Source organism: Mytilus edulis, chromosome 7 (genome assembly GCF_963676685.1).
Source record: "Mytilus edulis chromosome 7, xbMytEdul2.2, whole genome shotgun sequence".
Lineage (NCBI taxonomy): Eukaryota > Metazoa > Mollusca > Bivalvia > Mytilida > Mytilidae > Mytilus > Mytilus edulis.
The window spans coordinates 92,617,317-92,637,264 of NC_092350.1; the positions used below are offsets into that span (position 1 = coordinate 92,617,317).

The 19,948-nt window shown below is 32.6% G+C and overlaps 1 protein-coding gene across 1 annotated transcript in view; it reads right to left on the reverse strand.

Moving 5' to 3' along the window:
* LOC139483502 (uncharacterized) overlaps nt 1–19,655 on the reverse strand; it is a 54,329-nt gene extending 34,674 nt beyond the window's left edge. Inside the window, exons 1-4 of the mRNA XM_071267524.1 lie at nt 19,537–19,655; nt 18,639–18,862; nt 18,062–18,247; nt 17,523–17,603 (exon numbers count right to left, since the gene is read on the reverse strand). Of these exons, the coding sequence (XP_071123625.1) occupies nt 17,523–17,603; nt 18,062–18,247; nt 18,639–18,862; nt 19,537–19,655 (610 nt within the window). The remainder of the gene's footprint in view (nt 1–17,522; nt 17,604–18,061; nt 18,248–18,638; nt 18,863–19,536) is intronic.
* Nucleotides 19,656–19,948: the final 293 nt, after the last annotated feature.

The window sequence follows — 19,948 nt, forward strand, 5'->3', positions numbered from 1 at the left end:
TAAACAAATGTTGATATACTCAATTCCACCAATTCCTCGGCCCTTTACAGGCAACTTTAAAAAGCTTCGGCTTATTATCTCATGAGAAAGAGAGGAGGCTAACCTGAATGTTTCTAATGTCTTAAACATGATTTGTTTGAAAATGTTAAGTACTAATATGCAAGCTTCGAAATATCAGGTTTTATTTTTTTTTTTGAAACAACCTTATATTGTTTTTAAAACAAAACAAAAGCTTACCTTTTCTCTTTGATTAATTCATCACAAATTTGGCCGCGTGAATACCTTTACACACAAAGTGATAATGAGTGTTATCAAAGATAGTGTATCACATATGTGGTTATTCTTTCGGAATCAATGATATCTTTTGATTAAAATAATACTATCAGTTTCGTGTGCAATTATACGTTTAGGCTAATTTTATGTGGTAATTATTTTTGTTTATCTAGTTTCAAGATCAAACAATCCCAACAATGTTAAAGCTCTAAAACATTATTTCATCTCATTTCTAAAAAAAAACGTAACAGTAACATGTAATATTAGGAATGTTGTGTATTAGCCAGTGGGACAGCAATCTAACCATAAAAACAACTAATTATCATCAGAATACTAAAAAAATCTGTTCCCTAATGGATGGGTGTAAAAATAAAATGCCAAGCTCTAAATCCTCTTAGGTGTACACATTCAGTTGTTTTGGATTCGTTTGATGTGCTTGATGTTTTGATTTTGCCATTTGATAAGAAACTTTTCGATTTGAATTTACTTGTAGTTCAGTTTTTTTCGTTATTTCACTTTTAGCATGGCGATGCAGCAACTGTTTGTCATCTTGAACAGGTTTGGTTTATAGACTAACAGCATATGAATTATTATGTTAAAGTCATATGAATCGAGCGAATGGTGAAAAATATTGTTTATCCAATTCTTAAACCAACGCATGTATATATCATAAACGTAGTCCTCTGTGCACGATATTATCATGTTTTACGCAAATATATCGTATGATCGTCAATTTTATTTTCTTTCTGTCTGTTATGATTTAACAAATAAGGCTGCTCATTAAATGCCGTGTTTTGAAGCCGAAGTTTACCGATTGTCCCCTTATAGTAAACAAATACCAAAAAAGCATGGGTATTGAGCACGTGTTTAACATGTACAGTCAGATAATTGTTTATTTTAATGACAGATCCATTCGTATTGTGATCACCGGATTTTTACGAGGAGGGTCAAGCTCAGGTCACTATGCATACGGAAAATATGTCGGCAAATTGCTTCCTGGAAGCAAGCAATTACAAATAAGTAAACTTCTTCTAAATGTGGACAAATTAAAGAATTTTCCTCAGAAAAAAGTATATGTACATAAGTTGTATGATGAAAACTATCCATTTAGTTATAAAAAAGCATATGCATGATTTTTTTTTAATTTGAGGTTTCATATGACTTTAACATGTACTTGTATATTGATACACTTTTAGCTACGGTAAAATTTAGTTATGAAATTAGTTGTCTTATCAGACATTTACAACCCAACATTACAGAATGAGATATCGGGCTACGTTCATTTAGTGTTATAACATAAACAGTGCAATTTTTTCAGCACCAGATGCGCATTTCGACAATCAATGTCTCTTCAGTAATGCTCAAGGCCAAAATATTTGAAATACAAAGCTTATCAAAATTAGGAAGAGATATAAACAAAAAAGGACCAAAAATTATAGCAAAAGAAAGATACGTCCCATACTGTAATATCTTTGTGTAATGTATCCAAATGATCTTCTATACGTGTGACCTACATCATTGGATATTAACTATATTGGAATGATTGTAGATTGATGAAATAATTATTCCTAACAAGTTGTGAAACATAAATGCATCAATGCAACTCATATATATCTATACAACCCTTATTCACTAGAGCAATAAAACATTAAACTATTTTATTTTTGGCATTCTATATTATTGAGTAAATCATATATTTTGTGTTTTGTTAAAAATCAGAAAACATAACATAATCAATATAGGCAACCTCTAGTTAAACTTTTCTAACATACAGAACAAAATGTCATGATAAAATTCCAAGTAACTGTCGTCATTCATTGATTGAACTTTATGCAATGTACAAATAAGGAAAGAATCTTAAGTAAACTTTCCATAATAAAGGGTGTTTATTCATTGAATCTTTGACATCAATAGATTGTTTTTACTTATATATATAAGAAAAGGATAGAAAGCAATGACAGGAAGAAATCATCAAATCTGCTTAATTCGTATATTGTATTTACATTTTCTTCGAAAGATTTTGGTAACTCACATATAGCAGAACAGATTGAAATGATTGTATATCTAGTTATACAATTTTTCTTCTTTTTGCAACCATTTTTTTTTATAAATTAAAAGCATCAATGCAAAAAAAAAAAAAAAACGGATCCTGCAAGCTGAAATGATAAATAAATTACCTTTAATTTTTAAATCTGAACAGTTTAAAATTAACTGCACCAGTGTCTACAGTGACTGAACTAAGTTCTTAAACTAACAAAACAGAAAGATTATTTATATTTCAAATTTACTTGATGACTTTTTCCAGAAAATATGTTTCTTCCATTTTAACAGAAATAAATGTCAACCATACTAAAATTACATTATATTATAATTTACAGCTTGAAGGTCAGAAAATACGATTGAAGATCCTGTCTTGGTAGCTAGAATTTATCAAATCATATTTTTGGTATCTTGGAACTTGTTGATAAATGTGATCTAACATAGATATTACAGTATGGGATGTGTTCAAACTAGAAAACACTAGTAAAAATGGACACTTGTACATTATGACATTACTTTTACATTAAAAAGTACAAAAAAATAAAAATATTTACTATTTTGAAATCAAAATATAGTACTGCTGCTGCATTATCAGGTTAAAATTATAAAGAAGCATGATTTGTTAACAACTTTTTAGAATTTTGGGTCTCTAATGCTCTTCAAATTTGTACTTGTTTGGCGACACTAACCAGGGACGGATCCAGCCATTTATACAAGCGGGGCTCCTAACCCAGGATAGAAGGTGGTTTCAACTATAAGTCCTATTTCAAATACATTGATCGTCAGAAAAAAGGGGGTTTAAACCCCCCGGAACCCTCCCACTGGATCTGCCACTGCTCACCTTGTCGACGCACCTGGTCTTACTGCTTTTTGAAATTTAATTAATTCATTGTTTTGATCTACTAACTAAATTTGTACATAAGTAAACTATTGTCTCCCTGATAACACAGCAGGGCATCAGCAACTACTATTTTATGTAGAACCTTCTCGATTATGATAACATGACTATATATGAGTCTTTAATGAATGGTATGTAGAACATTTGGTAGTTGACGTAAACAAACGGAAATAGAATAAAATTGAGAATGGAAATGGGGAATGTGTCAAAGAGACAACAACCCGACCAAATAAAAAACAACAGTAGAGGGTCACCAACAGGTCTTCAATGTAGCGAGAAATTCCCGCACCCGGAGGCGTCCTTCAGCTGGCCCCTAAACAAATATATACTAGTCCAGTGATAATGAACGCCATACTAATTTCCAAATTGTACACAAGAAACTAAAATTATAATAATACAAGACTAACAAAGGCCAGAGGCTCCTGACTTGGGACAGGCGCAAAAATGCGGCGGGGTTAAACATGTTTGTGGATCTCAACCCTCCCCCTATACCTCTAACCAATGAGTAAAGTAAACGCATAACAATACGCACATTAAAATTCAGTTAAAGAGAAATCCGAGTCTGATGTCAGAAGATGTAACCAAAGAAAATAAACAAAATGACAATAATACATAAATAACAACAGACTACTAGCAGTTAACTGACATGCCAGCTCCAGACTTCAAAGAACATTGTTTTGACTGCTTGATCCTAATTATTTTCACATTATAAAAAAGAAGATGTGATTGTCAATGAGACAACTCTCCACAAAAGACCAAATACCACATAAATTGACAAATGTAGGTCACCGTAGGGCCATTTTTTCTAGCAAAGACCAAACCACAAAGAAAGCTACAACAGACCCCAAAGACAAATGTAAAACAATACCAACGAGAAAGCTAATGGACTAATATATGTACAATAAAATGCGTGCATGTGGTGTGTCCCTTATATTTTTCAATTATGGGTTGTATAAACCCGCTGCAATTGTTTGCTACTGTGATAAGTCAGGAAACTGATGATCAGAAGTTGTCGTTTGTTGATATTGTTCATAAGTGTTTCTCGTTTTTTTTATAAAGATTAGACCGTTAGTTTTCCCGTCTAAATGGTTATACACAAGTAATATCATAAGCCTTTGATAGCTTGCTGTTCGGTGAGAGCCAAGGCTCCGTGTTGAAAACCGTACTTTGACCTATAATGGTTTACTTTTATTAGTTGTGACTAGGATTGAGAGTTGTCTCATTGACACTCATACCTCCTCTTCTTATATCTAGGTACATTTAACACACCAACAGACGATAACTACTGAATAACAGGCTCCTGACTTGGGACAGACACATACATACAGAATTTGTAGTTTCAACTGTTTCTTCGTTTATTTCACCAACAAATTCCGACTACCATGATATAGTCACTGTCGTTTTAAGTGAATTTAGGATCAACAAACATATTTAAGGGATGTTTATTGATTTTTTATGTTTTGTTATTACGTTGTCAGTTCTGATTTAATATATGTTACTTGAATGACGGCATCATTTTTTAGAATGTACTGTGGATTCATTTATTTTCGTGGGTATCAATTTTGGTGGATTGCTGAAAACTTGCATATTCGTGGATACTTGATTTCGTGGTTTAGCCAATCTCCGTATACAAAGCCTATTGAAAATATGACATTAGTTGAACATTTGAATTCGTGGTTCACCTGTACCAACGAAACCAACGAAAATTGGTATACAACGAATAAAAATGAATTTAAAGTAGATGATCTGTTTGCCTGTCATTATTCTGAACATAAATACCTTATCCCTACACTGATTTTTATATTCCTGCTTACTACGTTTCTAAAACCCTTCATCGGAGGTGTGTTACCTACTAAGTTCGTCCTAAATCATCCCTACACTGGAGTTTATGTTACCTTCATTTTTCTCTAATTGCTTCACAAGAGGTTATATTCCTCTTCTTAATTCGTCCTCAGTCCTTCCATTGGAGGTTAGGTGTTGACATGGATTATCATTTATATGATCGTAATTATAATTTTATCAGTTTACAAAACTTATAAATTTGAAATACTAAGGCTTTTCTGCCTCAGGACTATATTACCTTAGCTTTATTCTGCAAAACTTTTCGAAATGTTTTATTTGAGCGACACTGATGAGTCATTTGCAGACGGGTGTCTTGCGCAAATATAAACCTGGTATCTATGATAAGTGTTTTGCTTACCTATTTTCCTCAATTCTGATCTCTATACTGAACGTTATACAATATCTTTATATATTAACGTTATTTTTTTTTTTTGCCATTATGTATTTCTATTAATCTTTGGGTTCTTTTTTTGTTTTTTTTATGTTGAACAATTCACATGTTTTTGATAGTGCTTACAGTTTATTGAAGATTCATAGATTTTGTTTCTCACTTTTTTCCCAGATGGTTTTTTGTTTAGAAATAGTATTTGATCATTGTAGAATTATCTTTTAAAAATTGTAAGAATCAAAGAATTCAGATTCAATCAATTCTATGGTTCTGTAAATGGAAAACTGTAGATTACATGTATGCTAATATATTTGTTGAGGAGAAAAGCAAGCTATATTTCACACGTTGTGTTAATCTAAGTAACCAAACTAATGAGACCATGTGAAAATGCTATCAATCTGTTTATAAGATATCTGATTCATGATAGAACCCTTTTAAACTGTGAGAATCAAAGAAATCTTATTGACTGGAGTAATTTTGTGGGTTTTTTTCAAATCAATGTAGGTTTCGAACAAAGTATTTAGTTGTTTTTCTATAGGAAGTGTAATTTGTAAAACTTCATGCACAGAAAATCGTTAATTTTAAACATCTTTAAACACTCCAGGCTTAAAAAAATCTTTGTATTTGATTGCATATAATAGATGTCTCAAATTATATGTTACTTTTAGTAGTAATGTACATAAAATATCTGGTAAATTATACCATAGCTATGTTACAGCATGGATATTGACATTTTGTAAATTAACTAGTTGTCAAAATGTATGAGTTCTTCTTGTGATGAAAATTCTAGTTGCACAGTTTTATTGAAAATTAGTGCAAAGTTGAAGAGACAGCTACATACAAAAGTATTTGTTTTTCTTTAGGATTATTATTTTTATGGCTCAATTGTTGACATTTAGGTTGAATGTGTATAAAATGAACTTATTTTTTTATATAGATTAGACCGTTGGTTTTCCCTTTTGAATAGTTTTATACCAGTAATTTTGGGGCCCTTTATAGCTTGTTGTTCGGTGAGAGCCAAGGCTCCGTGTTGAAGGCCGTGCATTGACCTATAATGGTTTACTTTTATCAATTGTTATTTGGATTGAGAGTTGTCTCATTGGCACTCACACCACATCTTCCTATATCTATTTTGGTGAACAGATTTTCAAAAATGTTAATTTTTCATGAGTCTATACTTCTTTTCCTGTCTGCGGCACTGCATGGTTCCATATTTTGGTTAAAAAATTGTTTAAAAAGTAGAATTTTTCTAAAACCATCCATCATGACAAGGAGTTTTGTGATTAGGTGTGACAAGTTATCAATATTCTTACCAAAGACACCAACTTGAGTATTCATTTTGTTTTTTCTTGAATTTTATTTAAAATTGTATATGCATTGGTTTGTAAAGTACAGTCTAAAAACCATGAGATAGTACGCATTTATAAAGACCAGTATAGTCAAAAAAGAGAAAAGTATGGTCTTTCTTGTTTTCAGACAGTTGTATTGTAGCAAATTCTTCAATATGAAAAAGTTTTAGGTAGTTTTTCAATTTTGACTTGAACAAGAGGCCCACTTGGGTAAATTTCATTGAAAAAAGGGGGAGGGGTAAACTATTGAATATGGTTCAATCAAACAGGAGAAAAAAAATAAAATAATAGATAAGAATACTCTTCTAGCTTCACAGTATCCAAATAATAAGAAAACATCCATAAAGATAGGCTAAAATGCGATTTACAGATCATTGTATAGACTTGACTGATTTCAAAATTTTGCCTGTTTTGAGAAAGGGGTACTGCTTTAATAGTGGGGTTATTTTTAATTATACAGCCAAATAGTTCTTTAAATGGCATTTTTTATGTTCATATATGGCAATTTAATGAAACTAATTAAATGATTTATTTTTTAAGACATGTCATTATTGTTATAGGTACCAGTCTTGTATTGCAACTCCAGTTTCCGGTGCATGGCAAAACATGGAGGGAAACAAAATAGTTCATTTTTTTCTGAACTCATTTTTTTCTGTTTGATTATAGGTTTATGCTGAATAGAAACTCATATATAGATTTTAAATTTTTTTGCATCTTTTGGGGGATATCAATCAGTAAATTGAGGTCTGGAGCTGGCATGTCAGTAACTGCTAGTATTCCTTTGTTCATTTATGTTTTATTGTCATTTCGTTCAGTTTCTTTTGTTACCTATTCTGACTTTGGACTCGGACTTCTCTTAAACCGAGTTTAATTATGCGTATTGTTGTGAGTTTGTTTTTTCTACATTGGCTAGAGGTATGGTGTGGGAGCTAGTTTCTCGCTGCATCGACGACCCATTAGTTGCCTTCGGCTGTTGTCTGCTCTATGGTCGGGTTGTTGTCTCTTTGACACATTCCCCCTTTTCATTCTCAATTTTATTATCTATCTTAAGAATATTTCAAATGCAGAATAACATAAATCAAAAATCATAACCAAGCTCAGATATGACATTTATTTCTGTTAATTGTATTTGAAATATCCAAAATATAAAAACAACATGTTATAACTGTTATGCGTCCGAAGCGATTGTCAGATGTACTTTCACCAGTAACAGGCAAAGCCGAATAATTGAAAGCCAAGTCTAGACTTAACAGTTTGGAGAGGTATTCGATAAAAACGGACCTAACGATGGCCAAATGTATATGAGGTCAACTTTGCCCGAGGGAGTTAAAATATGCAACAGGTATATTGTGTCCTCGTGCATAAAAAAATACATCGAAACATACCATAAGTTTAATTTTGTGCAAACGAAAAATAATATGATGAGCAGTTAGTCCAAGGAAGGCGTCACAAAAAAGTTAAAAAAAAGCCTTGGACTAAATGAGCAGTTCAAACTTTAAGTTGTCTTAAGATCATAAGATGATCTGGATGATAACCATGTCTGTTGTATTTTCATTTATATACACAGCTTTCACAAACACTATGCTTATCCATGAGTTTTCGACTTTCCCATACATCAATGAAAATAAAGCATTCTTCTTAGTTATGACATAGTTATAACTACAAATATCATGGTTACACGACTTGGACTTAGAATTAACATCTTTTCAACCTATACGTCTTTGAAACTCCTAATCTAATTTTCGAATGTCCTATGCAATATGTAAAAACATCTAACAAAACAATGGTTATGCATACTAATGCCAGACATACGCCAGCAGAAAGTCCAATCGCGAACGATGAGATCCTATTATCGTCGGCACATGTATGCTTCCTACGAAATGATGATAGTGTCTTTTTATCAAGTCTTTGTAATGGCGGGAAATTGTGTGTGGTGTTGAGTATTTGTAATGACAAGCATTGACTGCTGCAGTCACATTCAGGTTCTACAAAGAAATGTTTAAGCATTAAATTAACTATATTGTACAAAGTTGAACAGGGTTTAATTTGAATGTCCTGTACGTCTGTCTGTCATTTGTCCGACTATATTGTTGTTGTCATCGCAACAACTGACACAACCCTAAAAAGAATTTCATTATTAATTCGCATGCTACCATAAGACATAAGAGTTTAGTTAGTTAAAACAGCAATTCACTTATAGCATGCTCCATTCATCGAAAAACATTAATTCTCTAATTGATAGTTTGAATAATAATTCTCTTTTTGGTTAAACGTTGAATCTTTTCTATGAGTTTACATGCACATTCATTATTTTCATACTTTTTTTTAACTTGTCTATTTTCACCGAGAACTGAAGATTTATGTATATGTTCCAGACCATATGAGTATTTGGACCGTACGCGTACGGTCCGGAACGTATACGTATACTCGTATACGGTCCGACCATACGCGTACGGTCGGACCGTATGAGTATACGCGTATGGTCCAATACGTGCTGACCATACATGTTATTGGATCATATGGGTTACATTTAAACAGAAGTGGGACATTTGAAGAAGTATCGTATCTGTATCTGATACGTTGACGTATCTAAACGTATCTATTAATTATTGTTAAAATACATATAGCAATCGAGAGAATATGCCAAAGAGTTGGAAAACATAGTGAAAGGACGATGACATTTCGTTGTCTCTTTCACTTTTAATAACTGTATACCAAAATCATGAATTTTTAAATCTAGCTTTACATGTATTGCCCTAAAAGTTATGTTTCTACGATACATATTCACACTACCTATTACACAATTTTGATTGATTGATTGTTAGTTGCTTAACGTCCAGTAGTAACACAACTATGAAAACAGAAGCTAACATTTACACACATTTTTTTTTAACAATCAAGTGTTTTTCGTATCAATCCATATACTTGTATATGTTTTTAACACTCGATGTTTAAATCAGTAGAATAACCTAGGCGTGAAGTTGAATTATAAAACAAATAAAGGTATTTGTTTGGCTTTATAACTATTTTGATCTGAGCGCCACTGATGAGTCTTATGTAGACGAAACGCGCGTCTGGTGTATTTAATTATAATCCTGGTACCTTTTTAACGTTAACAATATTTATACGCTCACTTTAAATTTGCTGATAAATGGGGTCTGAACCTTTCAACATCAGCAGAGTCGGATTAATGATCGACTGATACCAATAATAATACATTTATGAATTAGCAGGCAATAGTTTTTTTCAAACATTAAAAATAAAAGAAAACAAAAATTGTCATCACTCTTTTCCCTTTTGTTTCCTCTCTTTTTCCTGTTCTCGCAATTTTTATCACAGTTTTTTACTCAATCATTAGCATTTTTCAGGGGTTTTATTTAAATTTCTGTCTTAAAAGTGATGATTCAAGGTTTAAATATCGAGTGTAAAGTTATAAACGAGTAAACATAAATTGATTGAAAACTATCGTGTAATAAAAAAAGTGTGCTAATGACCGAAAGACATCTAACAAACAAAAAATCAAAAAATATAAAAAAATATAAAAAAGAAGATGTGGTATGATTGCCAATGAGACAACTATCCACAAAAGACCAAAATGACACAGACATTAACAACCATAGGTCACCGTACGGCCTTCAAGAAACCCATATAAACATGTAATTTCTAAACACATAAATAGTCAATTATACGCAATAACCCATTATACGTTCATATACATCAACGTATCAGATACGGATACGATACGTCTTTAAATGTCCCACTTCTAGTAAACATTAATTTCAATCTTTAACTTAGTTTTACCAATTGTTTTTATTACAATTAGACGGATAAAATGAATAAACGAACAATTGAAATTATTTTGTTTTGTTTAATTGTATATCTAAATCTTATTTTGGTACTCTCGCCCAAGGTGACACTTTGATATCACAAGTAACTTGATATTTTTTACATTCACATGTTTGCAGTTCATGTATGAACCTTTGCATTTGCATTTGTTTTTTATAAAGTTGCTAAATATTATAAAACAATTGTCCTGCCACGTTATGTTTACCTCCGATATCTTCAATTTCAGTGAACGTATTACTGATCGACATGCTAAATACAAGAGATTAACAGATTTGATTATCGTGAATTTTTTGTAATAGTTAGAATATAAAGTTTTTATTTTAATTACACTTGAACTTTTTATATTTCTTTGGGAGTTAAGTTATGTTGATTTGTTATATGCATTTGTATCTAATAAACTTGACAACCTTCTTAATGTTAGTCAGACCGTATGCGTACGGTCCGATCGTATGAGTATTTTGAAAAAGTACGCATACGGGCCAGACCGTACGCGTACGGTCCAAATACTCATACGGTTTGGAACATATACATATATGTCATGTGAATGAACTGGTTCTGTATTTCCTTGCCATTTTTCAACCACAAATAGGCGTAATAAAGGTACGTTTAGCCTATTTTTGTATTTTTGTACTGTTTTTAAGTTAGCCAAAATTACCTTTAGTTGTCGTCGGTAAGAATGTGTCAAAACCTACAAAAAACGAAAACATTTACAACTAAGATTCAAATCAATTCAAACGATTGGTAAACAACTATCATATTCCTGACTTGGTACATGAATTCTGTAGAAAATAGAGGATTAAACCTGGTTTTATAGCTAGATAATCCTCTGAAATGTATGAAAATGGGTGAACAAAACAAACAGAAATAGTAGTGAAGATATGTCTAACGAATTTGGGAAAAAATCTATTTTTCGTTATTAACATTTGTATGAAGGAAGTGGTATAGTGTTTCCGGTCTGTATTTGTGGGTCTTCTTTTAAAAAAAATGACTTTTTGTAATTTTAACGTACATGATACAACAACATAAGATCTGAAAGCTAAACATGTCACATGATATTACCTCAGGATGTGTCTACATATTGAGTTATTGAGAAAATAACTATTTTGGCTAATTTAGTGTTGAAATAAATTAAATTAAACTCATAATCGATACTAGGCTTAAAGTTTGGATACCAGACCGCGTGATTCGTCTACAAAATTACCATCAGTAATGGCTGAATAAAATGTAGTCACAAAGGCCAAGATAAAGTAGAAAGTTTATGATCAATGAAACCATGTTTTATTTCATATATCTTGGGCAAATAATTGTGCACCAAACTACCCACATTCACGTACATTCAGTTCGTCTCCGCTGTTTGTTTGCCGAAAGCCACACAAGTGGCGTTATTCTATTTATCTATCAAGCGTTTAAAATGTGCATGCTCATTTTAATGAACTCTATGTTTTACGGTATTTCTGTTGTTGGAGTTTATTACCAGCACTCTCTTACTTGTATAAGGCTTAGGATTTTCTTTAGGATTTTAGCATCGCGCATCACGAAAGAGACATTAGTTGTCTAGATATGCATCTAATGAAGTAAAATTTGCCCCCGTTGATGTTATTGTAGTTTAAACAATATCAAATTAAGTACCGAACTGCAAGGTAAATTTCAAAAGGGTAAATGTCTATGAAACCTTAGAAATGAATTGTTTGACCTCGTCAGCCAACTGTGCGAATGGTTTTTATCAACATACGTTTCGGAAAAGACATACGGTTGAGTTTGTCCATTGTTGAACGGTTAGTGTCTTGCGGAAATTTTTCTTATTGGCAATCACACCAAATCTTCTTATTTTCATATTCATAAAACTTGAGTCTGGTCTTATTTGTATCATTGATGAAATGAAATAATGATAAAGAGAAGTAAAGGATACAAAATTGACATTCAAACTCGTAATTGTAAAATAAACTGACAACGCCAAATGTTACTAAAAAAGAAAAGTCAAACATACACATAACATTACTCAAATCACAACATCAAAAACATAAGACGGAACAAAAACAGGAGATGATCTCTAGTGCACAGGAAGGGTAAACAAATTCTGCTGTTCATGTGGCACCCGTCGTCTTGTTCATGTTAGTACAAATCCGGTGATAAGTCCAATTTTATAAACCACTTTCGGGAAAAGGGGACCAGATTGTAGTTACAACAACTGGAACATATCTGTCGTCACCTGTATTCCACAAAAGGTCAAACAATTCGTGATGGCGTCTGTAAAATTAACGAAGAGACGATTTCAACTTCATCACTTGAAACTCTTAGTTTGATAGCGTCTTAGTGAGCAGCAACCCTATATCAGGAAATCATGATATGGAATTCCAGCCCTGGAATATCGTATCAACTGTGATGTATATACTCCAAATACAGGCGCTGCTGGAATGTTGTTACATAGAAAAGAAAAACCCTCTCTTGTCGTAAATTGTTTTTCATCCGATCATTCTTGTCAATTTTTAGATGAACATGTCAAGATATCAGACAGACTTAAATGTATCTGCTGTAATCTTTAGCTCAAGTTCGATGGGAAAGATGTGTTCAAGATAGTAACTAAATTTTGATTTATTTATTGAGAGCTGGGGCGAATTTAATTGCAATATAATGCATTATATTACAATTACGTTGACAAAATAAAATTGAGAAAGGAAATGGGGAATATGTCAAAGCGACAACAACCCGATGATAGAGCAGACAACAGCCGAAGGCCACCAGTGGGTCTTCAATGTAGCGATAATTCCCGCACCCGTAGGTGTCCTTCAGCTGGCCCCTAAAAACCATGCATTAAATTACAATTACAATTACATGCATTTATAAATTTGGAAATCATTAAGAAACTAATGTTTCAACTCCCTCAGGTTTGACTTTAAATGAATTTGGCTATCAATTGTAGGTATTTTTTTTATATAGCTCTTCAACGGTTTCGGTACTTATACATCGTCGGATTTCAAAAGTCTGACTTTGAGCGTTCCAGATGAAGGTAAATCCAGAAAAGCGCTTCGGACGCATTGAAATTATTAAACGTATTGTTTTCATTTTTTTTTATCAAAGTAATGCATTATTACTTTTGCAAAGTAAGGCATTGCATTACACATTACATTTGTAAATGTAAATATTAAGAGGAGAAAAAATCAAAACATTTTAAAAAATAACATGAAGTCACAAAAGATTATAGCATATGCAATCACCGTTCCTTATACATTTTAAAATTTAAGTATATGTATCAAGTAAAATGTCTTTTCAATACACTTACTACATTTTAAAGTCATAAGGATTTCAATGTATATATCTCTGTTTTTTCTCTAAAAAAAAAAGAGGAGGTTTAATATTTAATTTAACTAATGTTTACTTCACTTTTATAAATATATATTTGTTCATTTAATTCCAATCAAAAATATTTACTGAGACTGTCTTTCCTACGTAAATAATGAACAAAGAGATTAATTTATGACCAAGTCTCAAAGTGGTGAAAAGATTGATTGTAAAACAAACTAATTAGTGTTTTATGCCAAAAGTCAATTTTCCTGTTATTTAATCATGACAATGTATCCATTGATGGTTGAACAAAAATTAAATACTATTACAGAAATACTTTTACAGTACGTGATGCTTTTCAAATAAAAACAAAATACTATCCAAATGATTATGTTCTTAATTAATACACAAATCTGCTTTAGCTGAATCTCAAACATTCTGTTAAAGATTTTTATATAGTATGTGAACAAAATAATGCCATGTAATGCAATGTAATGCATGAAATAACACAACTATTTTTTCAGGTAATGCATTAAATGACAAAAATTGCTGCATTACACATTACATGCAATTACTTGGAAACGTGTAATGTATTACAATGCATTTCAATTACAAATTAGTATTACCCCATGTCTAATTGAGAGAATGTCATTTATTTAGCGGAAAGCGAGTGAAGTTAGGTATACTGCTAACTTCTCTTCTTTCTTCCAAAGTAGTTCCTGTTTGAAGTCAGCCTCATATGAATAATGGAACAAGTGGGCACTTAGAGGAGTGAAGTTAGTTCCCAAGGGAAGACCGATTATTTGTTGATTTATTTCTTTGAACATGTTGAATCAGAGTGATTTTTAACAAAGTAAGATTTAACTCTCCGTAATATATTAAAAAAGCTTACAAATTTTACTTTCCAAGTGACATTCAACTTCAAGTTTTGTTTCATTATACATTATTGCTTCGATGATTTTGAATATCTATTTTGGTTCTTTAAAATATAGTTTCATATGATTTTGACACCATGCCTTCATCTCATACCAGGCGCTTGGCATTACTTATTGATGTATTACCTGAATTGAGATTGTAAATCCTTATTTAATTTCATATGGAACGACAAAAATATGTTTTAAAATTGATATACTTCCGGTTTCATCCCGTAATATAAAGTATAATATCCATCTTATGTTTAAAAACGATAATCAACTTTTTTATTCGTTTTACTCACATGAAAATGTATTCGTCTTTATATATTGTTCTGTTGGTTTAATTATCGTGATTCTAGCTGAAACAGAAATTAGAAATATCAGTAAATTCTTCTTAAAAACTTGAAAAACAATATGTATTTCTTGGCTTAAATCGGTGTCCTTGATATGATCCATTTGTCGACCTTATTTTCACCCTAGAACGATTAGCAACATGTCGTTTTTAGCGGGAGATGGGCTAATATAGACAACAGTAGTTTATCGAGGCTTAAACCTCGAAATTGATTACGGAGACAAATCATAGCAACAAACAAAAACCAAATGAATCGTATGAACTCCATACTGAGCGAAATGAATCATATGAACTCCATAATGAGCGAAATGAATCGTATGAACTCCATAATGAGCGAAATGAATCGTATGAACTCCATAATGAGAGAAATGAATCGTATGAACTCCAAAATGAGCGAAACGAATCGTATGAACTCCATAATGAGGGAAATGAATCGTATGAACTCCATAATGAGGGAAATGAATCGTGTGAACTCCATAATGAGGGAAATGAAACGTTTGAACTACATAATGATAGAACAGAATCGTATGAACTCCAGAATGAGGAAAATGATTCGTATGAACTCCTTAATTAGGAAAATGAATTGTACGAACTCCATAATGAGCGAAATCGAGTGCGTCAGTAAGTTAAAAGTAAAAATACAAAAATACTAAAATCCGAGGAAAATTCAGAACGGAATTCCCCTTAGTTTCTACTACAATACACATGATACATACATTACTCGACATGTGAATCCACACTCAGTACAACAAATAGACTATACTTTAAGGTAAAGACCTCAGACCACTAAAAAATGTCGCATGCGAGTTGATCTACCAACACATCGTATAAATGATATGCAATTAACATATACTATCTACTTACATCGGCCCTTCTCTTTTACAATGGAAGTTATATTATCGTTTGTCCTCCATATATACACAATGTGTTCAGCATAAAAATCATCTGAAGTGTCTTTGATCAGAAAACATGAAGTGTTGTCATGGTAAAACATGGCAGCAACATATTGAAATCCAAGTCTACATTTTTGTATGCAGATGTTTTGTGTATTGTAACCAACTTTTGGTATTGAGATTTGGACGTTTGCAGACACCGATGGTTTGATGAAGGCATTATGTACCACTGTAATCTCACTTATGTAACCTGTTACGACAAACGACACATTGTTAAATAAAGGCAACAGTAGTAAACTGCTGTTCAAAACTCATAAATCAATGAACAAAAAACAAAAACGGAGTAACAAACTAAAACTGAGGGAAACGCATTAAATATAAGAAGAAAACAACGACACAACATTAAAATGTAACACACACAGAAACGGACTAATCATGAGACAAAATCCTATGAGAATAACATAACATCAAAACCAAATACATGAATTTATGATAGATAAGTACCGTGACACGTCTTATAGTGATGTGAATTCACACTCAAAAATAAAGATAATGCATGCCACAAAATATTTACGCTAAGAAAAGAAAAAAACCATGTTCTCATAAAAGGTAGAGGTCAAATCTTATATAACTAATAATGCAGAAAATTCAAATTAATTTATGTAAACAAACACTGCAGGAATCTTTTCATAAATAGTATCAAAGAAATCTACTGAATACACCCATGAATATCATGAATAACTGGGAAATTGTATTCAATATAAAGATAAGATTATATATATATTCTGTAAATATCAGAGGTAAAGCTACATACTTAGACTAAGTTAGTCCAAGTTAAATATGTGCGTACATTGTCGGAATACTTTTCACTTCATGCTTATATATCTAAAACACATTTTGATTAATGTTCAAATGAACTTGTAACATACGTTTAGTTGTTTCTCCCTACAACTTCGGACATATATAAGGTCGGTTATGTTACTAGCGGCAACATTACATCCAGACTTGTAACATATGTATAGATGAGTCTCCCTACAACTTCGAACATCTGAAAGATCAGTAACTAGCGTCCCCTACAAGACATTACATTCAGACTTATAACATATGTTTGGATGTTTCTCCCTACAACTTCTATAAGGTAAGGTGTGTTACTAGCGCACCTTACAACACATTACCTTCAGACTTATAACATATGTTTGGATGTTTCTTCCTACAACTTCTATAAGATCAGTTGTGTTACTAGTGGACCCTACAACACATAGCCTTTAGACTTATAGCATATGTTTGATGTTTCTCCCTAAATCTTTTATCAGGTCAGTTGTGTTACTAGTGCACCCTACAACACATAGCCTTCAGACTTGTAACATATGTATGGATGATTCTCCCTACAACTTTGAACGTCTATAAGGTCAGTTGTGTTACTAGCGCCCCCTACAACACATTACCTTCAGACTTATAACAAATGTATGGATGATTCTCCCTACAACTTCGAACATCTATAAGATCAAGTATGTTACTAGCGCCACCTACAATACATTACCTTCATACTTATAACATATGAATGGATGATTCTCCCTTTAACTTTGAACGTCTATAAGGCCAGTTGTGTTACTAGCGCCCCCTACAACACATTACCCTCAGACTTATAACATATGTTTGGATGTTTCTCCCTACAACTTCTATAAGGTCAGCTGTGTTACTAGTGCACCCTACAACACATAGCCTCCAGACTTGTAACATATGTATGGATGATTCTCCCTACAACTTTGAACGTCTATAAGGTCAGTTGTGTTACTAGCGCCCCTTACAACACATTACCTTCAGACTTATAACATATGTTTGGATGTTTCTTCCTACAACTTCTATAAGATCGGTTGTGTTACTAGTGGACCCCACAACACATAGCCTTCAGACTTATAACATATGTTTGGATGTTTCTCCATAAATCTGCTATCAGGTCAGTTGTGTTACTAGTGCACCCTACAACACATAGCCTTCAGACTTGTAACATATGTATGGATGATTCTCCCTACAACTTTGGACGTCTTTAAGGTTAGTTGTGTTACTAGCGCCCCCATCAACACATTTCCTTCTGACTTATAGAATATGTATGGATGATTCTCCCTACAACTTCGAACGTCTATAAGATCAGGTATGTTACTAGCCGCACCTACAATACATTACCTTCAGACTTATAACATATAAATGGATGATTTTCCCTACAACTTTGAACGTCTATAAGGTCAGATATGTTACTAGCGCCCTCTACAACACATTACCTTCAGACTTATAACATATGTATGGATTATTCTCCCTACAACTACGGACGTCTATAAGGTCAGTTGTGTTACTAGCGCCCCTACAACACATTACCTCCAGATTTATAACAAATGTATGGATGTTTCTCCCTACAACTTCGGACGTCTATAAGGTCAGTTGTGTTACTAGCGCCCCTACAACACATTACCTCCAGATTTATAACAAATGTATGGATGTTTCTCCCTACAACTACTGACGTCTATAAGGTCAGTTGTGTTTCTAGCGCCCCTACAACACATTACCTCCAGATTTATAACAAATGTATGGATGTTTCTCCCTACAAGTTCGGACGTCTATAAGGTCAGTTGTGTTACTAGCGGCTGCTACAATACATTCATAAGCGTTGGAAGTGGTTATCAAATTTTTCAGAGCTGGAAAAAATTTTGATAATTCACAATCTGCGTTGTAGAAATCTGTATTGGTATGATTTTTGATCATACCAATCCAAAACCATGGATCTGATAAGCTAAAAATAGAAACAAAAATGTCAAATTCTGGTGATCTTATAAGATGATATTCCCGTTACCATGATATATGTATACAGTCAAACCTGTATTAAGTGACAATCCAAGACAGAAGACAAAAGTGGTCTCTTAATACAGGTGTTCTTTAGATACAGATTCCACAATTTGGAACCGAACTGAACAAAGAAATAACACGACGGGTGCCGTATACCTTGCAGGAAATGATTACCCTTCCAGAGCACATAATTTCACACCCGGTTTTTAGTGGAGTGCGTGTTGTTTCTTAGTTATTATTTATAACTGTTGATGTAAATGTCCTTTGGTTTTTTGAGTCTTTGTTTACCCTTGGTTTTGATCGTTATTGTCTTTGAATAGTAGGAAGCATTTAATAAATGTACATTATAACTTTTGAAGGTACTAGTTTAAGTAAACAATGCTCATTGTGTAATTGAAATTTTCCTTGTTTTTTTCTGCATTTTCTTTTAATGTGTTTATACATCATATGACAGGGTTCTTGATATATAATGTTATATTCAGTCTAATTCCAGAGCCCTTTTACAATGGATGCCTTATGTTCCACTAAAGCAACCATTTACAGGTATAACCAAATGATAAAGGTCAATACGTTCACTTTTAACAAAATATATAAATTCATGAGAGAGAAAAATGTACTCACAAAATATTTAACCTTTTAAGAAATGTAGTTATATATTTCACTAAAGTCTGGCTTCGCTGGTTGAATGATCCGTTCTTTTTACAGTATGCTTCAGCTGTGAACCAGTCTACATCCTCCATAATAATTTGTATCGTAAGGTTATCCCTGGTACCAACAGAGGCTGAAAAATATCAACTCATAGCCAGTCAGGAATATGACAGTTGTTATTTATTCGTTTGATATGATTGCGCTTTACATTTTACAATTTGCTCAGCGACTTCCGTTTACTTTTTTCCTCGTAGTTCGGTATTTTTGTTATATGACTTTTTTCAGTAATTTGATATCATCTTGTTGCTCAATTTGTACTTGAATTAGTATTTTGTTCTGCAATGGTATTTGTCCTTCATGTTCTTATTGTACATGGGTTGTCCTT